Source organism: Jaculus jaculus, chromosome 4 (genome assembly GCF_020740685.1).
Source record: "Jaculus jaculus isolate mJacJac1 chromosome 4, mJacJac1.mat.Y.cur, whole genome shotgun sequence".
In the NCBI taxonomy this organism is placed as follows: domain Eukaryota; kingdom Metazoa; phylum Chordata; class Mammalia; order Rodentia; family Dipodidae; genus Jaculus; species Jaculus jaculus.
The window spans coordinates 85,963,980-85,988,958 of record NC_059105.1 but is presented as its reverse complement, the minus strand read 5'-3'; the positions used below and the strand labels follow the sequence as shown (position 1 = coordinate 85,988,958).

Genomic DNA, 24,979 nt, shown 5'->3' with positions numbered 1-24,979 from the left:
GAAGCATGCTATTATGAGCATTTCTTATTTTCTTATCAGGAAGGGAAGTGAATTCATCATCATAACTTTTCTTTGGTCTTTCCCAGATGCAAGACAAAAGTCTACCCTGATGAACTTCCCAATACAAGTGTAGTCATTGTTTTTCACAATGAAGCGTGGAGCACTCTCCTTAGAACTGTTTATAGTGTTATAAATCGTTCCCCACACTACCTACTGTCCGAGGTCATCTTGGTAGATGATGCCAGTGAAAGAGGTACAAAATATTTTTCTTTAACTCTGTGTTTTTCTGCTTAATCTACAACATGTATTGTAATAATTCAATATATCATACATCTATATGTATATTTCATAGATTTAATTACCTTGTTTATAGCTACCCTAGGACAGTTAACTAATTCTTGAGTTTTGGTTATAATCACTTGACTCTTTCTAAGTGCATTTTTAAAAATCTTTTTCCCCAATTTGATTATATTAATAATTTATGTAACTGCATTAATTAACTAATGAAAGCTTATTAATTTATTCTACCTAGTGCAAAAAACTTAAAGATTATGAGCTATGTCTCTTTGTTGAATTTCCAGCTTGAAAAATCTCTGTCTTAAAATACTTCAAAATTTATTTCATATTACAGATTTCCTCAAGTTGACATTAGAGAATTATGTGAAAAATTTAGAAGTTCCAGTAAAAATTATCAGGATGGAAGAACGCTCTGGGCTAATACGAGCCCGTCTGCGCGGAGCTGCTGCTTCCAAAGGGCAGGTCATAACTTTTCTGGATGCACACTGCGAGTGCACCCTGGGATGGCTGGAGCCCTTGCTGGCGAGAATAAAGGAAGACAGGTAGGATGCCTGGGTTATGCCCGCCAGGGTTAAGACTAAACCTGTGAGGGCAGCTCCTGCAGTCCATCACATTTTCTTCCAAGGTGCTGTTTTTAGAAGGTTTATTTCATATGCTATAAAGAAACAAGTTTTTCTCATTATGTAAAGTAAAAGACTAACTTATTCATGTTAAATATGTGTATTTAGGAAAATTATCAAATAAATCAAACTAAATTGTATTTAATATTTACATTTTGAATGAATAAAATCAGTACAATCTGGTATAGTGTAATATGTTACAAGTACATGCTGAAAGCACCTTTTTTGTATCTTCACAAACCACTCTGTGAGATAGGTATTGTCAATGTTCTTATCTATGCCTAGTACTAGGTAAGAACAAAGAAGTTACGTAAGTTGTTTCAGTAACTGGAAGTGCGGGGAACTACAGTTTAGTTCTTACCAATTTCTCACCACTGGTATTTTTACTGAATCAGTGCCCTAAGCCGGTCTAGATCAAATTCATCTTGAAGATCACGTACACATACATACACACATACACACACACGATTCCCAAGTGAAATAAATTATGGTTAAAAATAAGCAAAGAAGCACAGCTGTAAGTTTAGTGATTTAATCATTTACTACATACAAATTGTTAAACTCTGTAAACAAAACAATAGTGTTTAAAAATGAAGAATCCTCATATGTACTTGCAGGTTTTTCTCATGATTCTGCTACAAAAAATAGGTGTTTTGCAGACATCTGTGAACATTGGTGATAAATTGGTGTAATTTCTTGTACTTAATGAAGATAACTAACATTGAATGCTATCTGATGTGATAAATCATTTCAGAACCGTATGCTTACATAGTCATTTCATGTGCACCACAGAGTCCATAATTTGGGATTTTAATTAGGCACTCAAGACAGGCGCTGCTTCATCTGAGCTAGGTCAGCCACATCACATAAATGGCAGGATTTGGTACTTGCCATAAAGATGAATGGAAGCTGTTAGTAAAATGAGCCACGGCAGTTCAAGAAAGCAGTGGGGACCTTTTAGTTAATGGATGTAGTACACAACTAATAACATTTTGTGTAGTGTACAGTGCCTAGAGGGGAACAAGACAATCAAAGTCAAATGTACTTAGAATATGGTAAATGCATTTACTAGAGTGTTTTGCACATTCCTTTGCCCTTTTAAATATGTGTATTACATTCAATTCAATGTTTTAACATAATGCTTCATTATAACTATGCATAAATCATTCAATTTTTTAGAAAGTATGTCCCACTGTTTTTATTTTGGTTGTTTTTTATTTATATATTTATTTTAACTTTTTGTTCATTATTAATTTATTTATTTGTGAGTAACAGAGACAGAGAGAGAAAGAGGCAGATAGAGAGAGAGAATGGGGGCCCCAGGGCCTTCAGCCACTGCAAAATAACTCCAGACCTGTGAGCCCCCTTGTGCATCTGGCTAACATGGGTCCTGGCAAATCGAGCCTCTAACCAGGGTTCTTAGGCTTCACAGGCAAGCACTTAAATGCTAAGCCCTCTCTCCAGCCCCAAATCATTCATTTTTGTTCTAACAATGTATTTGTGTTTTATCTGTATATCATTAATTTTATTTTTTTTTTTGCTTGTATACTCTCACATGGCCACACTTGGACAGAATATTAGATCTAATCTCTTCCCCTCCAACATAAGAAAACAAGAAATATAATGATTTGTTGGGTCCAGATTTACCAATAATCTTTTACCAAGGTGTCATGCATTCTGTTGTGGTGCATGAAATGATCACTTTATAAAGTATGATAGTGATAACAGTGTTGGAAAATTAGCATTAATTTAAACACTTACCTGTTTTCCATAACTTTGTGTGATATGGAAGCCTGTTTGTATGTTTAACTCCTACCAAATAGAGAAAATAAGATCTAGTCTTCAGAATTAGCTATGGCCTATTCAGTCTTAGTAAATGACCTGAATATTTTCTTTTGGAGATGGCATATGTTGGTCCGATAAGGAACCACTTAAAGGTATGAGTAGCTAAGCATGCTGTGGATATAATGTCCCTAATGAAAGCTTCAAGAAAAATAACACCCCCCCAAAAAAATAAAACACACTACTATTAAGAAAATCATACCTGAGAAAACTTAGGACAAAATTCCAGAGACCAAAGTTTATTGTCTTTCTTTACTTTATAATACCTCACATATTGAAACAGCTATAAATAAACTCTTGATTGTAAGAGAATTCACCTCATGCTTTCCATAGCCCTTCTATCTTCACAGCAAGCATTCACTTGTACTGATAGTTCATGATTTTAATTGTTACTTGTAGGTGTTTTCTTTTCTGAACTCTTTAAACTAACTTATCCAATTTGAAATGCAAACTAGAAAATCTAATTTTCTATCACCCATTCTTCTCCCTACATGATATTACTTTTCAGTGGGTTAGAACTAAAATGATGCATAATATCAAAGGAACTAACTAATCATGCTGTGGGTGGAGGTGTATGAAAAATTGTGCTCATCCTGCTGAGTTAGTATTTAAATGTATTTAGAAATAAGAAGATCATTAAAATATTTGATTAGATTTCACATGATAGTGTGAAAGCAATCATGAGTAAGAAAGTATAGGAAAATAAAATGTTTTCATAGAAAAGTTAAAGTAAAATTAAAGACATTTAAATCCCAAAGTCTTACATTTTATCATATCAACTTATCACAACCCATTTGCAGAAGCTAATGTAACGTTTTAATGATCATTTATATGTAAACTGGTTTTAATTTTTCTTCAGGAAAACGGTTGTATGCCCCATCATTGATGTAATTAGTGATGATACCTTTGAATATATGGCTGGTTCAGACATGACTTATGGGGGTTTTAACTGGAAACTGAACTTCCGATGGTATCCTGTTCCCCAAAGAGAAATGGATAGGAGGAAAGGAGACAGAACATTGCCTGTCAGGTATGTAGATGATATTGCCAAATCCTGTTTGTATCTTTCTATATGAAGTAAGGGATAGTCTAAAATTTTGTTCTCACATTTAAGACTTTTAGAATCACATATTTATTATGAACAAATCAATAAATATTGTTAGTCTTTATATTGTTACATGGGAATCAGTCCTTCTGATTCAATACTGAATCTGGTTTAACTTAGCAAAGGCATACTTAAGTATTGATAGAAATTATGAATATTTTTGGAATCTTTAGCTTTCATATAAATATATGAAACATATGCATATGTAAGGCATATGTACTCTCCTGTATAACAAAAATCCATTGATACTCTGTATAAATATATATCATACCTAATATATGCTTTATAATAGAAATATTTTTTGAGACTGAAACAGCCAAAATGTTTCGGTTAGTATTCTAAATTTATAACCCAAAAGATCTGTCTTTCTTTAAGTATTATAGAAATATCCATTTGAAAATTTTAAATTTATCACTTATTTCTTCCAACTTGCTTAAAATAATTAATTTGAAATATGTATTAGTAAAAACCATGTTGTTTTTAGTTAAAAAGAAAGACATATGTACATTTCTAAAAGCCAAAAATACATTTTATACTTACTTTAACAAATGTTTACCTCATATAGTCCCCAGCTCATTTTCTAAAATAATATTTTTGGAAATATCCCCTAGCTTATCTTTTTAAAGACAAATTTAGCAAATCATCATTCTGTTGAAACAGTACTTAACCTTATAAAAAAGTACTTCACCTTATAAAATACCATACCTTATAAGCAATGATCTAAACAAGAATTTCCACTAGCATACTCAGGGGGCACCTTATCCATTACCAACTACTTAATTACATGATTTACTGTGTAAAACGTCTGTATAATGGAATAATAGAGTTGTAAGTGATATTGAACAATTAGATTTTAAAACTTTTTAACCATTTGTCGAGAAAATGCTACCTAAAAAAGAAAACTAAAATCTAGCTTCTTTTGATATAGCTGTTTTTGTAAACTCCAGGATGCAAATGAAAACTGTCAAAGCACACTTAAATATTGGTAATGTTTTTACTTAACTGAAAGTGATGTTCATAACAATGTATTTTTTAACTCCTTAAAAATATCTTAGCAAAGGCATCCTTTATTTAACTTAATTTTTTCAGAGTGAAAGGGTAGATAGTTAAAGTACCAAAGGCCATAGTAAGAAATGCATATTTCATTCACAAAAGTACATACGTACATAGGATGCAGCCATTGCTGCTCATCTTTCACTAACTAGAACAATAGGTAAGTCATCTCACTTATTACATTTTAACCACATTCTGTGTGGCTTTATTGAAGTAATACAACTGAGAAAATCTTAGTATGTTTCATTTATTAACTTCAATAACTAAAACATATTTCATATTCTAAAATACTGAAGGAGCTGAGAAGAAAGGAATAGAAAAACCCGACTCTTCTGAAGTTGCTAGGTTTTTGTGGCAAAAGGTTAATTAATTCATTGGCTACGTTGTAGCAGCCTGCAGGTAATTTTCATCAGCATAGCTGCAATGTGAACTTTGTGCTTCTAATCTATTACTTGAAGATGTGATAATTTTTCTCAGATTCGTACAAACAGATAAATCATTCTAGGTGTTGAAGACTGATTATTCTACCTACTTGATTAACTGAATTCTGAGTAGCTAACATGATTAAAGTGAAGTTGAAATTCTAGTTTTGGGGTTTTTTTAGTGGAATACTTCATTTAAAATATAACTTATGAGAGAACTTGGTAGTCATTCTAATTGGATAGTCATTATTTAGTAATCTAGTGATATATATGCAAACATAGAGAACCCACTTGAACTTGTGACTTCAACTCAGTCATATTACCTTGAAAGTTAAGTGCATAATGATTCTCTTGACTCGACTTATACAGTTCTGGGCTTTGGCAATTTCAGTTTTGGGATAAATGGAGCATAATAAAAGGGAGTTTTTGAGTATATAGCTATAGAATAACATTATTTAGGTTTTTAATTTAGTTTTTTAATCAGTAAATTTCACTGACAGTATGTGGCTATTGGAGAATAACTCAACTATGTGTAACTATAGTTTAACCCAATATTTAAGACGGAGAAAATTTCCTGAAACTTGTGTGCCTAATATAGTCTTTGGATATGTTTTATATGGTATTTTATTTTTCAGAAAGTTAACATTTTTAAAATGAGATATGTTAAATGCAATTCGTGACTTCTAGTTATTGAGAAGTCTATGAATCTTATTACAATGGCCCAGTATTTATCTTTGGCAGCCTCCGGGGTAGCTGAGTGAAGCCATACATATAGAAGAGGCATGAAAGCTAGGCTGGTCCCTTTAACTCGTTTGACAGTCTCTGACTATAAGCCTGGGAGTCACTTGCTATTTGTTATATTTTCTGAACTTGAAAAAATATTTTTAGCACATTTGCATCAGACAAAGATGACAGAACTATATTTATCTCAAGCCATTGACATCACAAACTTAGTTTTGGTTATAATATTAACATTTTGGCCCTCAACTTTGAGCCTATACTACATGGGAAATTTCTGAGTTTGAAATACATCAGACTCATTAATCTGCATGAACATACATATCTTCTATCTAATAAAATAGACAACCACTAGGAAAAAATACCTGATAATGCAGATTACCCTATCTAAAACATCATTTGTAATCAATTTAGAGACTTATTGTGCATTGTATTGAAACATACAAATTTGAGGTGGTTTGGTTTATCTATTGAGATGAGCTTGAATCCACATGCATACACCCTGCTGGGCACTTGGCAGAGTGCTCCAAAAGCAAACTGTGTATAGCAATCTCTGCGCTAGAACTGCTCCTTGACTGGCATTGATTTTATATATGGCAGAGGGAAAGAGGTCAGAATATGTTGCTGGAATATACATGCACAGGAGTAAGCTATGTTACTGCTAGAGTGATGTGTACTTCTGTAAAAGAGCTGGGGTTAAATCTCACTGATTGCACTAGTCTTTCAATTATGCAATTTAAATGACCCTTCATAAGTAGTTATAAAGAGACTCATTTCCACTTTAAATTCCCACTGATTATAATATTTCTTTATAAGAAATCAACTTGTTATTTTTCAAGTCAATTTATCTTTTTACTCTCCATATCTTGCCTGCATTTAGTTGTTTTTAATATTCTTAACATGGTTTCTATCATTCTTACTTCAAGTACCATGTTATTTGTATTCTAAAAGTAAAGCAGAAGAGTTTTGATGTTTTCATTTAATCTTTGCTATCATAATGAAGCACATACCTACATGTAATAATTACTTTCTTTTCTGGACAAACTTCACTTTTTTATCCATTTTTATTAGAATTTATGTGATCTCAGACATTTCCTTTTTACTTGCTCAGATTTAGGAATGTCTGAAGAATATCAGTTAAATAATATGACTAATCATACCATAGGTTACAGATGCTGCGCACTAATAGAACTAGCTCATGATCTTATGTACACCATCATATTATTCTAGTGTGGTGACAGGGAAGCAGCATTGAAGCTAGCTTTGGGCAGACTCTCAAGCTCCTCCAATTTGGAAGTTACCTACTTTCTTCACTAAAAATTAGAAAATTATACTCTCTTCCTCACTCAACTTATGTAAGATTTAAAGTGACATAAAGTACTAAATGAGAAATATCTTTGACAGGAGTTGGATTTTAAATTCATTCCAGATAATGAAACATGAATGCATTGCAAAGTAAATGTGACAAGTTCCTAAAAGCATAAGGAAGCATAATATACCATGAGCCTCAATTCTTCCTGAATTGTGTTGCAAGGAATTTCACAGCAACTTTTCCAGATGTATTTCTCCAAAATTAAAAAAAAAAAAAGTTTTATCACTTCATTGGTATTTCCCAAGATATTACTTTTTTTCACAAATAAAATTTTTATTGTATGTTAATGTTTCCTATATTTACTTAGTGCTTTCATTATGTTTTTAAATATTTTCTTTATATATTGAAAAGGAGAGAGGAAAAGAGAAAGAATTGGTTTGCCAGGGCCTCTAACCACTGTAAACAAACTCAAAATGCATGCACCAATTTTTTCATATGGCTTTACATGGGTACTGGGGAATTGAACCTGGGTCATTAGGTCTTGTAAAAAAAACCCTTGACCACTGATCCATCTATCCAGCTCACTTCCATTATTTTTGTACCCAATGTCAATCAAGGATTTTCTTATACTTTAACAACCATTTAACCTTCATCCTTTTATACTTTTTAAAATATGTTCTGTGTTTCATTGCATTTATACAATCAAAAGTATAAAATTTATTTTGATATCCAAGTTTATTGTTGTAATTTTTCTTATTATGCCCTCACATACATGACTGACTCCAAATTTTTTTTTAGTTTTTGGAGTAAGGGTTTCACTCTAGCCCAGGCTGACCTTGAATTCACTATGTAGACTCAGGATGACCTCAGACTCATGGTGATCCTCCTACCTCTGCCTCCCAAGTGCTGGGATTAAAGGCATGTGCCACGACACCTGGCCCACTTTAATTTTTTTAATGCGATAGATAACAAGTATTTAGCTTTATAATTATTATATAAAGAGCATTGTATGCTAATTTGCTTTTTTTTTTGTGAGGTAGGATCTTATGCTAGCCTAGACTGTCCTGGAACTCACAGTGATCCTAAAACCTCTGCTTTCTGAGTGTTAGTATTGAAGTCATATTCCACCATGTATAACTTAATTCAATGATTTTTATCTGTTATATTTTCCAATAAATATTTCTCGATTAAATACTCATAAATGTGAGAAATGACTGATGTTAGATACCATAAAGTCTTATAGGACACTTCTTTGCAATAGATGTTAAAACAACAGAAATGAAATAATTAACATTCTGAGTAGAACAAATGCTTTCAAAGAAAGGTTGGAACATTGAATGTTGCACCCTTCTGTTCAATATAACTAAATGTTGCTCTAAAAGGAATCGTAAAAATTCTGTTCTATACAGAAAGAAGACATTCACATAATATTATATTATTTTTAATGTTCTAGGGGAATTTTGCAATACTTCTTATCAGTCTATTGAGAAGAGAATAAAATAAAAGTAGCATGAGAAGTTTTCAGGATGATTAATTAAAAACTAAAGTTTATTTACTAAATAATATTATAATAATAGTCAAACAGTTTTAATAAATCTGATACCACCTAGCTCCACAATTTATTTTGACCCTTTTTAAGCACTTAATGAAAGTAAAAATAACAAAAAGACTACTAACAATTAAATAACATTTTAGGAAATTGGAATTTTGATGTGTTATGGCTACCATAAAAAATAATAAATATTGAGAAAATGGGAAACTCCTGCCCTTTATTAGAAATAAGACCTTTAAATACAGGTGAAATATGTGATTCATTAATGTATTAGTTAATGGGTTCTTAATAACAAACTTTGTCCATACTATGCACAACTTATTTTTAAACTTTAAAAATAACACTGAAATCACGTTTATTCCCTGTTAGTATCTGTGTTCCCTTGTTTAGTATTTAATTCAGATATCTGTAGGTCATCAGAAGCTCTGGGTGACTCTTAATATTATCCCTCTTACTCACAGTGTCTTCTATATGGAAAAATTAATCTTCATATCTAAATATATGTTCCAATGATTATCATAGTATGCAATATCCCTCAAAATGTTCTTTCTTTTTCTGCATAATTTTTTATTATATTCAACATTTGCTACCCATTACTCCTAGGGAAGAGTCCTCATGTCCTGCAATAATTGTACATGATTATTACATGCAATAAATGGAAAAATTAATAATGATGTATTTTAGCTCTCCTTGTATCAAAAATGTATAAATGACACGATACTTCATTTTTACAATTACCCTATTGGAGTATATAATAGCTGAAACATGTTATTAAGGCACATTAAAACTTTACAGTTAAGAAGAAATTGTGTTTATTTTACAATAATATATAGTAACCTACACAATTTCTTGGCTGAGGAGTTTAGATTGTATATGTTTCCTAAGTACTCAGATTTTTAAGAAGAATCCAAAAGTTTTTGAAAATGTTTATTTAAAATAAGAGGGGCTGACAAACACAATTAGAAGGGTGACCCATTAGTGCTTTGTGAATTAAACAGAAAATCTATGCTATAGATAACCAGATGGCCTCATCTTGATCTTCTCTAACAATTTTTCTTGGCCTTTGTGGCAGAAGGGAATGAAGTATGTAGGGTGACATTATCCAGCCACATAAAATTACTGAAAGAGTATTCAGACTATCAAAACAAGGCTGGAAAACCAACAATGCTTAGATAGTTTATCAGTGATGTGGCAGAACTTTGTAAGAAGGATAGAAGGAAGAAGGAAAGAATACCAGAAAATAGAATTACAAATGAGAGAGTATGAATTAAATAAAGGGCCCTGACAACCAACAGAGAATCAAAAGTGAATTTCAATGTAATTGTGAAAAGTTAAAATATAGGTAACTGGGCTGTAGAGATGACATAGCCACTAAGGTGCTTGATTGCACAGTCAAAGGACCCAGGTTTGATTCCCCAATATGCAGGTAAAGCTAGATGCACAAGGTGATACATGTGGCTGGAGTCCATTTGCAATGGCTAGAGGATCTGGCATGCCCATTCTCTCTCTCTCCCCCCGCCCTGAAAGAAAGAAAGGAAGTAAGGGAGAGAAGGAAGGAAGGAAAGAAGGAAGGATGGGAGCAAGAGAGGCAGGGAGGGAGGGAAGAAGGAAGGAAGGAAGAAAAGAAGGATAGAGAAAAGAGATAGATATAGGATTGTTTGTTTGTTTGTTTGTTTTAAGTAGGAAACTGGGCTGGAAAGATAGCTCATCAGTTAAGACACTTGCCTCTGAATCCTAAGGATCCAAGTCTGATTCCTTAGTATCTACATAATCCAAATGTCCAAGGTGGAATATGAATTTGGAGTTCATTTGCAGGGGCTGGAGATCCTGGCATGCCCATTCTCTCTCTCTCTCATCTGCTTCACACTCTCTCTTTCTCCAATAAATAAACAAATATTTTTAATAAAAGGAAAAATGTAGGAAACTGTATAGCTGAGATATACTTCAGATGTTATTGTGGATATGGATTAATACTGAGTCATTTTGAAGCCCACACAATGAGGATATGTAGATGGGTAGCCAAAGTTAAGTGATAGACACTTAAAAGATTTGTTTGAATGATTAAAATGAAATAACAGTAACAATATACACACATTAGCTAAGCTTAATAATGGTTTGCAATGTGCTAAGTGCTTTATCTGGTGAATATGTATCAGCTTTACCTCCCTAAGCAATATGGGGTGCTCAAAGTCACTGATAGAATTGCTCTTCACCTCAATGGTAATTGCCTTGGTGGTAGTTTTCTTACCATTTAATAAACACAACCTTGAAAAACATCTTTGTCAGTAAGCAGTTCAGTAAATGGGTTCTGAACTGATCATTAAAAATGCTTCACAATATTCTCAAGCATTTTTGTGCATTGTGATAGAATAATTGTAGCAATTTTGTTCCTAATTTTTAAAATAGACTCTGTATCCTTGAAATACCTTATGTAATTAATATTTCTGTAGAGTTACAAAACCCCAATCAGGTGAGGTTATGGCTACCTTATAATTATCATTTGTTTAGCTTTGTTAGTGTTTCTCCTTCTAACTCAGAAGGTCAATGATTCTGTTCATGATCAGAAGCCAGCAAGATTAGAAGTAATGAAACAACTCTGAGACTAAGCAAATTTCTGCTATTCTGACTGGTATAAAGTTAATTACCTGAGTATAAAACAAGGAGAACAACTGGAGAAATAGAGAGGTTGTGTAGTATGTTCAATATCCAAGTACAATATTATATGACCATATTTCAAAGAACTATACTGTTTCGTTAGAAGACATGAGCATAACATTTAGCCATGGAGAATATAAATGGAGGGATCATTTTTTAAGAATCTCTCATAATATTAAGATAAGCATGACAAATCTAAGTTACTTACTTAGTGCTTCCCATATTTGACAGTATATTAGAATCACCAGGCAACTCCACATAATACCAGTGGGTACCTATCCCAAGCAACATAGTCTAAATCTCTGAAATGTGGTAAGTGAGCATGATGATTCTAAAAGGTATCTCATAGCTTAGAGCAGTGGTACAGTCTTTAGCACTGGGAAGCAGAGGCAGGAGGATTGCAAGTTACAGGCCAACCTGGGCTACAAAGTGAGACCCAACACCCAAAATAAATAAATATTTAAACAAATACAGAAACAAAGATAGAAGAGAGGGAGGGAAGAAAGGAAAAAGAAAAGGTGAAAAGTAAGGGACAGAAATGAAAGATTAGATGCCAATAATGTGTAATGGAGATAGAGACCATTACATGATGGGCAACAATTAGAATTCCTCATTGCCCATACACTTCTTTTTGTGAACTATTGACCCTGGCCATAGAGAAAGAAGTGAGTTCACACATTACCTATTTTCTATAATCAATTGCTTAACATTTGACTATTTTGTTCTCATGGAGAGATTTTGGACACAAGAAACAAACATAAATTTATTTCAAGGAAAATTTCGGAAATCTAGGCCAAAAGTCTTATACGTCTAGCTAGGATGTGGAGTTTTTGTGCATGCATAGCATCAGATGACTCATGACATCATTATAGTTAGATAGAAAGAATAATCATTTTCATGTAAAACCCCTTTGATAAAATTACTTGTAACTCTCGTTACTGATTCCCTGTAAACATCGCCACAATATTTTATAATGTCATATTAAAATAGTCTATGAATCTGTACATTGAGAAAACATGTTCTCAGTTGCTTCACATTTACATAACGAACATCACACCTGGTGTCTGTGATCAGGTGTCTGTGTGTCCTCTTTAAGGACAATGCAAAAGACAGCAGTTTTTCTTCCCCAGATCTAAGTAGTCAGTGTCCCTTCAATGTATCTATTTGAATTCCTGTAAGAGAATCAAAGGCTAATACAATTAAGTTTTACAAAATAAATGTGAAATAAAATGCAATCCTTAATTTTTGAATCCCCTTAAATCTTCACATTGTGTTTAGAGATTGAACTTTTTGAGAAGTATTTTTTATATATAAGATGTCAAAGATATTTGCAAGTCTCATTAAACTCCACACATTGTTTTCAAAAGATATTCTTTTCTTATTTTTTTTCAACTAGGACCCCTACTATGGCTGGTGGCCTATTTTCAATTGACAGAAACTACTTTGAAGAGATAGGAACTTACGATGCAGGAATGGATATCTGGGGTGGAGAGAATCTTGAAATGTCTTTTAGGGTAATTGCATTTTACTTTGCTTCTTAATTCTGACCAAAATATGCTGTAGCATGCACATAATTTACACACCCACTAACTTACTTCAAATCTTTTTTTGCAAACTGATACAGTTTAGTGATCAGTTGGTCATTTTGATGCTTATTTAAGCCTTTGTTAGAGTCCTATTGCATGCAAGATTTATGCTTCAATTGGAAATTAGACATTGCATTTTCAAGAAAATATTCAAAGTAAAATTTATTAAGGCTTTCATTTGTTTAAAAAATAATACTTTTATTTTGTAAAGGAAATATTAATCCGTATAATGACCTTGTGGGTTCTAGTGTCTATGTGGTCTGGATTTGCCAGAGTTCCATGAGTTTGCTCCTAAGTAACATTAAGAATTATACTTATGACCAAATATTTCTGATAATTCTGCAAGCAACCTGAATATTTGCACAGCTATAGACATTATTGTCTAATGATTTTTCATTAAAAATTATAAACTTACTTAAGAAATGAGCTTCCAAATAAATGAAAATTGAAGACTGTTTTACAAATACTGTTTAATATCTTTCTATTAACCATTTTAAAATATAGGTACATGAATATGTCTTAATTCTTAAAATTATATATTTATCCTCATATTTTATTAACCATGTACTTAATTTTTAAATAAATTAATTTTGTATGAACATTTTCTCTCTAGAATTTAACACATAATATTCAAAACATACTATGATTTGACCCATCAAATTATTGGATTGTATATAGAACTATCAAAGGAGTTGAAGAGACATTTGGAATTTCAATTTCCTATTTGGAAAGCAAATTTTGTTTACTACCATTAATTTCTGTGATGCTTTATAAACATTAAAATTTTAATTAAAAATATCAAACTTTATTATGTAGAATTTAAATGATGTTGGTAACCTGAGTTATTTTAGAGGCATAAGATTGACCTTGTTTGAGTATTACTTTGTTTGTAAGCCAGAGGTCTATGACAACCTTAATTGATTATTGTTTCCATATTTGTTTATGTATTTTTAGTCTGATATAAACTGCCAAAACAAACAAAAAACAATAACAAAAAAGAACACACCTTAGACCATACTTAGACTCTCTTCTAGATACCAGGTCCATGCTACATTTTTGTATAAACAGTGAAGACATGGGAGATCAATATTTGCTAGTGTGGTGCTAAAAGTGAAATAAATAAGAGATGATGAAAAGATCACAAAAAAGATCAGAACTAAAAAAAAAAAAAAAAGAAAGAAAAGAAAACAAGGGGATGAAGGGAAAACTTCAGTATATACAATAGCAATTCACTTTATTCTTAGATGTAATGCTAGTCATGGCTCATTCTTTCACACAGACTCCCTAGGGATTATGCTGGAATTACATAAGAAAAAGGAAAGAACACAGCAACTTTTCTGTTTGATTTCTTGTCTTAAAAAAAAAAAATAGCTTACAAATTAAGAAGTATCCTTGTGACATTTTCATGCTTATTTGTTTGGGCTGAGTCTGTTCTTCATTCCCCATCCCCTTGCCCTCTCTTTCCCCACTCTGTTTCTTAGTCTCCACTGTTTTCCCTTCTATTTTAATACATCATCAGTGCTTTTTTCTCTTTCACTCTTTTCCCTTACAGCATCATTTCCTGGCCTTTACTTACATTTACTCAAAGCTAGATATGCACATGTAACCTTTAGATAGTAACAACTGCATATAAGAGCGAACATAATTGCGCATGGCCTGGGTTAACTCATCTAAATTATATTTCCAGTTCCATACATTTGTTTACAATACTTATTTTTCCTAATGACTGAATAAAATTATATATATTTAAATGTACATATATATGTACAATATATTCATTTACATTAATCTGTTGATGGAGAGATGAATGGTTACATTTGTTTGATGCTGGCTACATTCTCTTATGAAAGTGAAAAGAGCAGTAATAAACATGGGTATCCAAATACCTCGGAAGTAGGATGTGGAGTCTATTGGGTGTATGCCTAAGTATACTCCGATTATATGGTAGTACTATTTCTACTGTTTTGGGAAACCTCCACACTGATTTTCATAGTGGCTGCATCAGTTTTACTCCTACTAACAGTGGATGAAGTTTCCTTTTTGTTGTAATTTTTTATGAGAGAGAATGGGGGAGGGTTGGTGCACCAGGGCTTCCAGCCACTGCAATCAAATTTACAGATAGATTGAAAACGTTTTGCACATGTGTGATCTTGTGCACTTGTGCCACCTTGTGTGTTTGGCTTTATGTGATGTCTGGACAGCTGAACATGGGTCTTTAGGCTTCAAAGACAAACACCTTAATCACTAAGCCACCCCTCCAGCCTGAGAGTTCATTTTTACATACATACTCCACAGTCTTGTTATTTGTTTTCTTGCAGAATATTATTCTGACTGAGATGAGAGATAATTCCAAACACTATTCATTTGCACTTCTATATTAGCTAGTGATGTTGAATTTTTTTTTGATCATTCATCTGTTTATTTAATTAGTCCATCCCAAGATTGCTATTATCTATAGTTCTATCACCAACCTTTTTCCCCTGGTTTCTTAAATGTTCATCTCCTGTTTTTCTTTGTTAAGCCTGATCATCTACAAGTGGACTCCCTTACTTTGATCCAGCTTCCACATTGGAATGATTTGTTAGATAAAATAAGTTAATAACTAATATGAGAAATAGAAGGGGGTGACCAGGTGATGTTGTAGAAGCTTACATGTGCAAAGCAGGAGATTTAGAATATGGTGTGCCAGGCAGACCTCAAGAAAGCAGAAGGGATGCAACTAGAATGACCAGGTCCCAAGAAAATGGAATGGAATTATCTGTAATTAGCTATTTGGAATTATTAAAAAGTAATATACTTTTCACTATTTTTTAATGTTTCAAAGTATATCATTGTTTTAAGTTTCCCCTTCATCTTTTCTTTCATTATATTATGAAACAAATGTGGATGTGTTATTGACAAGAGAATTTTATAAATGTGCTTAGGGTTCTTGTTTCTGTTACATGAATACAGGTGATCCAGTTCACCTCAACTTAAAACAACACAGCTATTGTGATTTTGTAGCTGTTATATTTCTTAGTTACTACTATATATGGAAATGGTATAAATATTTAGAATTTGCAAAATAATAGCACTCTGCTTTGACTTGGGAAATTTAAACCAAATAAAAGTAATCCACTGAAAAGATTGTTTTACTATGACACCACATGTTCTTTCATACTTAGGGAAATGTGGGAGCTTCTAGACATTAGTATATTTGTTAAAAGCTATAGACTTCACATGAAAGCTACTTCTAGTTACTAAACATAATAAGTACCTTGATGTCTTAGAATGTAAGCCCTTGGCTTATTATGATATTGTCTCCTAGTATTTTCAGCAAATGGTTGACAAGATTGCTAAGGATTTGGCAAGCATTCTGAAACCACATCCTCTGCTTAGTTACAGTGCTATATTATCATTCCTATCTTCATAAAAGACTGAAGAGTTGGTAGGGGGAAAAGTAGCATGAAAATGCAGTCTTCTTCTACACTTCGACAGGGTGTCTCAACTGTGATATTATATTCTTTTTATATGCTGTGCTCTCCTGTAACCAACATTATATACCTAGTAACAATGAGAACAGAGAATAGAATAGAAGAATGAGAATAGAATATCAGATTCTACTGCTTCTGAAAACTTAGGTTTAGATATTCCTTGCCTCTGTCTTGTACTGTAGTTTCTGGGAAAAAAAATCCTAAAAACACTATCTAATCATAAATGTGAATTAATTTAAGGAAGAGCTAAATGAGTTCAGTAGATACTTAGGATCTAATATACTAAAACTTTGTATTGTTTTGGAACTTATATTTAATTCAAGAGACGGGCAATACCCAAGATAAGGGGCATTTATTATTATGTAAATAATATATGTTTAGAGAAAAATATTAGATTTTGGAGGGTGGCTAGGGATGAAATTTTAGGTAGAAGGAGATGCAAAAGGAATGTTACATCAAATAACTAAAGATAAATTCAACTAAGTATATTGTGAAATATTCTAAAAATATAACCAGTCTTCAGCTAATAACTGTGATTTGCTTATTCATGCAATGTTTGGTTTGCCACCAAATGTCCTTGCATTTTTTCCAGACAAAAACAACATAAGGAAAAGTGCTCATAACAGAAGGAGCAGTGTTATCAAAGCTTAGGTTTGTCTGTTTCAAATCAGAAATAAACTGTGTATTGTTGAATCAGTTATGATTTTTTATGTAATTCTAGAAGGCAAGGATTGAGAAGCCAGCCTCAAAAGCATAAAAATAGACTGATGAATATAAATCTGAAATAGGAGTTGGGCAGCCCAGGCACTAGATCCACATCTGGCATTTTCTTGGAGTAAATTGAATAAGGCACTGCATCTCCAAAGCTTTGCTTGGTCCATCTCAGGAGTGAGATGGACACAGCACATTTGCATATGTGTAGGGAGAAATGATATGAGGTTATGTGTTCATTGCTGGGAATCCTGCCTACCACATGAAAGCATGTCTTTCACCATGATGATTATAAACTGTGGAATTGTGAACAAAGCACAATATTCCTAAGCATCATTTAATAAAAACCTGTCCACTAAAAATATCAACTGGAGAGAATTCACTTAAAATATCTTTTAAACCTGAAAGTGCAACAGATATAAAAATTATGATTTCTCTGAATATCAATGTATATTTCTAAAGTTTTCCTCCCCAGAAAAATACTTTATCAAAATTATTTTATAAGACTTATCCTTTAAGATAATACCTGTCCACTAGTCAGGTAGATCTGTTAATCAATTTTGTGAGCTAAAATCAAAGAAACACCATATAATCATGCAGAAACTTGTATGAGATTTTCACTCTTACACAGACCTGAATAATTTTTTAAATGAACAAAACATGCATGAAACAGCACTTTGATGCATTGGCAAACGGGTCATGAAGGTCAAAGGGCAAAAGAGATCGTGAATAAGTGAGTAACATTCTATAATTGTCTTACTTTAATGCCTTGAAAATGTTTGTCGGCATCAGGGATAGAACGGAATGCCTTTCCAGAGCCTGGAGAACTGCTTGAGTTAAGGGATGAAGTTGAGTGGAGACAAAAGCAGTTAAGAGGTCAGAGGTCTTAGACCCTCATGGTGATGAGTATGTGGCACAACAAACAGGATCATGGCAAAGAGAAAGAGAGGTAGCCTGTGTTATTGGACTTTATTTTACACCTTCCATGTGTCAAAGGAGTCACAGGTGAAATTAAGTTAAAAAAAAAAAAAGAATTTGACAACTCTCAATTTGGCAGATTATCATAATTTTGAACAGGTTAAAACGAGACCATTCATATTTGTAATCAGGAAGACCTTAGACTTTTTTTTTTTTTTTTTTTTTTTTTTTTGAGGTAGGGTCTTGCTGTAGTCCAGGCCAATCTGGAATTTACTATGTAGTTTCAGAGTGGCCTCTAATTCACAGTGATCTTTCTACCTCTGCCTTCTGAGTGCTGGAATTAAAGGTATGTGCCAGCATACCCAGTTTGACCATAGACTTTTAAGAGGTAAAATGGGTGGGTAGGGGGCTGGAGAGATGGTTTAGCGGTTGAGTGCTTGCCTGTGAAGCCTAAGGACCCCTGTTCAAGGCTCGATTTCCCAGGACCCAAGTTAGCCAGATGCACAAGGGGGCGCTGGTGTCTGGAGTTCGTTTGCAGTGGCTGGAGGCCCTGGCTGCCCATTCTCTCTGCCTGTTTCTCTGCCTTTCTCTCTGTGTCTGTCACTCTCAAATAAATAAATAAATGAACAACAACAAAAAAAAAAAAGTTTAAAAAGAATTGAAAAACAATGGGTGGGTAGGGAAGTAATTTAGTAAGTACTTGCCTCAAAAGGATGAGGACCTGAGTTGTAAGAATTTGACAACTTGTTAGAGACATAAATCTAGAATATCATCTCTGGGAAATATATTACTTTTGTGGTCTACTTTAATCTCTTCTGCTGTGTGTACACATACTCCAAGTGCATCCTATTCACATACGCCAGTTTTATTTTATTTTTTTTTATGCGTGTGTTTTTGCTCACTTGGCTATGCCTTTTGAGACAGAACACAACCTCACATGTAGTCCTTAGGAGCACGTCTCTCTCTCTTCTGAGGTAAGGTCTCTAATTAGTCTGGAGCTAATCATTTAGGCTGGAGTGTCTGTCCAGCAAGACCCAGAAATTCTCCTGTTCCTACCTCCTCAACACTGCAATTACCAGAGCACCACCATACCAGGCAGATTTATGTTGGTATTGGAGATCAAACTCAGATCTTCATCCTTTTGAGACAAGTACTTCACTGACTAAACTATTTCCCTGCCCACCCATTTTAATCCTCAAAAGTCAATGATCCTCCTGATTAGAAATACAAAAGATCTAATTTTAACTGTTCAAAATTATAATAATAAAAATAAGTTTTAAAAAAGGTTAAGCTGAATAGAATCATCACAAGGAAATGTCTCACATCTTCCCCCATCACTGAGTTTTACTAGAGCCTCTCCTTGCCTATGCTCAATCAAACCAAATGAAGTTGAGAACTGAAGCAGTTAACCTGCTGACTGACATTTTAGTATTTGAATGTGCTTTAAATAGTCCCTTAATGAAATGTTTATGTTTCTTTTTGCATCTAAATATGTGCTGCCATGAATTATCTTTGAACTAATTATTTTAGGAGTTCAGGTTTCATTATATTCCCTATAAAAAAGGAAAATTTAATTACCTTAGAAAAAGACTTAATATTTTTAGATCCTATTATAATTTTGTTAAGGAGATAAACCTATTAAATTTAAATGTGGGTTGGAGACCTGGCTCATTAATTAAAGTACTTGTTTCCAAACTTGATGGACTGGGTCAATTCCCCAGTACCCACATAAAGCCAGATGTTCGAAGTGGCACATGCATCTGCAGTTTGTTTGCAGTGTGGCAGGAGACGCTGGAGCATCCTCACTTGCTCATTCTTTCTTTCTCTCTCTTTTCTTACAAATAAATAAATAATTATAAAAGTAAACTCAAGTGTAACTTAAAAATGATTTTAATCAGTGCATTCACTCATAACATTCACATTAACTTCAAATACTTGCCAGTAGCTGGTAAGTACATGTCCTGTTTTATGGAGCTTATGCTGAAGTTAGGTGGAAGACAGCAAGGCAGAAGTTACTAGGTACACACGTAATCTAAGATAAAAATAGAAAACAAAATTAAGTAAAGTATTAGGAGTGACTGAGGTTGAGAGTGAGTGGTGAAGAACATTACCTTACATAAGTAGGGTAAAGTTCTAACTGGAAATTTTAGCTAAGGCCAAATTGATTTTAAAAAATAAAGTAAAAATTCTCTCTGTGCTAGGATTTGCAAGGGATGTTCAAGCCAGAGCATGTAGTAAGTGCACAAGGCACTGGGCCCTCAAATCTGCTAAATTCTCCCCTTCTAAAAGTATAGGGTCCTAAGGACTTGAACAGTTTGACTTATAATTCATTCTCTTAGAAAAAAAGTGTATTTGATGTATTTATTAGACAAATTAATACATGCATGTATACTCAAGAGATATAGAAATTAATCAGAGACTAGACCATGTCCTCTAAAGGTTTACATTTTTGTCAGTGATTTATATTTGCATAATAATTTATAGAATTCCTTTACATAAATTATCATAAGTAATACCAGAGTTTGTTAAACAAATGAGGTAGTGTTATTTTTACTAATTGCTTATTATCTTAAATGTATTTACATAATCTTTAGATCATCTCTGAAGATGTCATTTTACCTATTATTCAAGAGAGTTATATACCTAAGCCCTCACTAGATTCTGTGTATACTAGTAGAAGTTATGGCTTCTTGATTTCAAGTAGTTGGGAGCATTTTGGATATGGTACATCCAGTAGTACAATATATTGTAGGTGCCTTTTGAAGGTACAAATATAGAGTACGTTAAGCTCAAAGACAGGAAGTTTCCTATGGTCTCGGGCAGTTGGTAAAGACTATGAACTAAAATTTCTTGTGGTCAACTCACTTAAGTAGCATCAGAAATCAGTGCTAGAAATCTTCAATCTCCATTTAAAGTCTTTAATCCCAGACTTCTCTTTTGGATTTCGACTTGTTCCTTAATTTCTATTAAAATTTTGATTGCCTACATTTTGTTTCCCTCTTGACAATTAATGAATATAATATCACCAAATCATTATATATGCATATTGAAGTACAAGTATTTCAGTTACAGAGAAAATGAAATATCTATTAACTACTCAAGAATTCAACTTGGTATTTTGATATATGTCTGTATGAATCTTTAAAGATTTTGAGGATAAAATCCCAACACTGTTTCCATAGATGAACATCTTTTAGGAAATCTACTGTACCTTACTAATCAAAATTAATGCATTCAAAATTAAATACATGTTCTTTTTATTAAAAGAGCCAAATTTAAATCTCTATGGTAACAACTACAATAAATGCGACATCTTAAGCTATGATTATCTTGTCACCATTAGTGATGCCTATCTAAGTACATGACTCTCAGTCATTTCTCTGTTGTTCTAGTCAACCAGATATGTAGTTTAAAAAAAGCTAATTATGAAATTTATTTAAAGAAGGCTCAAAAATTTTAGCAGTAACAGATTCTAGATACTAGGAATGACCCTATTATGTGAATTAATGTTAACGGGGCACTTTAACTTTGAAACTGAGTGTTAAGCACAATGATAATTCTTGAAAAATTGTACATTTTTAACAGACTTTCCAAATACCCTTGAAAATTCTCCCCTGGTTGCTATATGTAAAAATATGAACTGTGTAGATTAAAAATTCTAAAAAGTTTATATTACTTGCTAAATTATAATGGGTTATGTTGAAAATGTGTTAAAATTGGCATAAAATTGAGGATTTCATTGCCAACATGATAAGCCTGTTCTGGCATACCAGGCACCATTATCAGTGTTGACTATGTTGACCTGCTAATATACAATCCTTATTCTATATCTTTTTTTTTTTTTGTATTTTAGTAGGTGAGTTAAATTCTAAATAGTCTTATAATATAAATAACTATATATTCTGTATTTTAATTGGCCAAACCACTTTATAGTCTTGTTTTATAACTGGATAACCAGAGGTATTTTGATTTGAGAAAAATCACGTAACATATTGTATTCTTTAAATAATGAGCTACAATAAAGAGTTTAAGTGGGAAATGTGCAACACCCATCAGGTAATGGTATATTTGGATAGTGACTGTACCTGCTGAAATGGAGTGCTCTGATCTTTCCTCTGACTCCACAGAAGACCCTGGGAACTGCAAACTTTCTTGGGGAATAGAAGGGCAACTCTTGACTTTTTAAGGTCATGTCACGTTAAAGATGTACCTCTGGTAGTTGGAAATTATGTAGCAGAATTGAGGCAAAGTATAGGGAAGATGACAGATTTGAGAGCTAGCTTCACAGAATTTATAATTAAATGTGACTATGAGAATGGATAGGTTTGCCAAGAGATTGGAAAAGCAGAAGAGAAAAGAATATCCTTAAGTAGCACCTACCCTAGGGGTGGAAGAAGGGAGAAAAAGTGAATGTGAAGTTGAAACTGTCAAAGATGTACAAATATAATGTCACAGAAACTTAGAAAGTTACAGTGATTGTCAACACCGTCACCTGCTGCAGAGAGGAAGAAAGAATAATGAAAGCTCATAAATGGCTTCCTAGCAGTTTCAGATGATAGATTCACAATCCTGCAATATCAGAAGTTATGGTAATTGCATTTGAAGTATGTAGGCAAAGAAAAACTTTTAAAGGCATTTACCAGCAAATAGGAAAGAAAAAAATAATAATATGAGGTATAAATAGTATTGAAATAATTATTTTGTATCCTCTATCCTTTTATCATAAGATAAAATAAAATATAACTAATGGTAAATATTAAAATATAAACTTATATGGAAAAAGAAGGGAAAATTGACAAAATAAATACCTGCATGTTTGAGGAGGTAATAAAGTAATTCAAGTAACTTTTTAGTTGGCAAGGCAATTTCACATGCATTATTTTACCATATCCTAAACAGAACACTGTGGTTAAGTTATGATTTTATTCTATAGCTGAACATTTTGGTTTTTTTGTTGTTTATTTTTATTTATTTATTTGAGAGTAACACAGAGAGAAAGAGGCAGGGTAGGAGAGAGACTGGACACACCAGGGCCACCAGCCACTGCAAACGAACTCCAGATGCATGTGCCACCTTGTGCATCTGGCTTACAGGGGTCCTGGGGAATCGAGCCTTGAAGCGAGGTCCTTAGGCTTCACAGGCAGGTGGTTAACTGCTAATACATCTCTCTAGCCCCCAGTAAATGCATTCTTATTTCTCTTGACACAGAAGAATAAAAAAGACATGTTGTGAAAAAATATTTGCAAACAAAATATTTGACAAATAGCTTTCATACAGAGTCCATAAAGAAATATAAATCCAGTAACAAGAAAACAAATAACACAGTCAAAAAAGTGCACATGGAGAGATGCATAAGTAGTTATTTGGAATATTCATATTACAAATTAATGTAAAAACAACTGTAGTAAAATACCACCTAACACCTAGTCTACTATGGTTACTATTTTGAATGACTATGTCAAGGGCCGGAAAGATGAAAGTAACTGGAACTGTCATATACTTCTCATAGAACTGGAAAATGAACCCACCATTCTGCAAAACTGGTAGTTTTGTGGAAAGTTGAACATATAATTATTCTATGACTCAGCCATCTCACTGCTATGTACCCATGAGAAATAAGATAGCTGAACATTTTGAATCTCAAAACAAACAAATTTTATTGCCAAAATTTGCAGTACTCATTATGAAACCTTCCTTCAAGCCTCCAAGTCTAGTAGCTCTGTATTCTGTGTTCATGAAATCAGGAACAAGATTCAACTTTAGAGAAGAGAGTTGGATCTATTACCTAAGGTGATAAGAGGAAACTAAAGCTATTTGAGATATTTCAAGGTAGAAATGAGGATAAGGTCAAGAAAACTCTAGTTAAGCTCAAGAAAAGTAGAAGGGGAAAGGTTATCTACAGAGAAGATGGAATTGATATTGGGGCTTGATAAGAGGAGAAAGTTTTAGATTAATCACAACTTCTTTAGAAAATATTTGAACAATTATTAATGTTCTCTATGGAAGAAACTTTAAGTGTCCTAAGAATAATAGTTTTTAAATATAGTAAAATAGAAGAGAAAGTTATTATTACTTTGGACCAAGCTTTCTATGGAGAGGAATAAGCTGTATGTTCCACTGTGTTTGTGACTGATAAATGTCAAATATTCATAGTATTTCCATTTCATGTATTTCTTTGTTCTCTATCCGAGCATGTGTGTGTGTGTGTGTGTGTGTGTGTGTGTGTGTGTGTGTGTGTGTGTGTGTCTGTCTGTCTGCCTGCCTGCCTGCCTGCCTGCCTGTCTTCTAGGAATTGAACCCAGGGCCTCATGAATGCTTGGCCAATATTTTACCACTGAGTAATATCTCCAGCATTCTCATGACTATTTATTTACTCTTGTTTTAAAGTATGCAATGTAATCTACCTATGTTACTAACAGTATGCTATTCAAAAAAAAAACTACAAAGAGTAACATATTTGTCTTCTTTATAGTGAACATTGTGGGTATTTTTATTGACCACTTAAGATGAAATAATGTGGATATTTATGTTTTGTATTTATCTCACTAAACAGTACAGAAAAAGAGGAGATATTAATTTGATTTTTCGAAGGGAATCATGGTTTTTCATAGATGGCATTAACATTTTTACATATAACCCCTTGAAAATCTGAGCAAAATGCTTGATACAGAGTCAATAGCCAGTGTATTTTTGCG

At 33.0% G+C, this 24,979-nt stretch overlaps 1 protein-coding gene across 1 annotated transcript in view; it reads left to right on the top strand.

The window, feature by feature from the left end:
- Positions 1-24,979, top strand: part of Galnt13 (polypeptide N-acetylgalactosaminyltransferase 13) — a 519,646-nt gene that overhangs the window by 314,691 nt on the left and 179,976 nt on the right. Inside the window, exons 5-8 of the mRNA XM_004651848.2 lie at positions 87-253; positions 632-839; positions 3,619-3,789; positions 12,993-13,110. Coding sequence (XP_004651905.1) covers positions 87-253; positions 632-839; positions 3,619-3,789; positions 12,993-13,110 — 664 coding nt within the window. The remainder of the gene's footprint in view (positions 1-86; positions 254-631; positions 840-3,618; positions 3,790-12,992; positions 13,111-24,979) is intronic.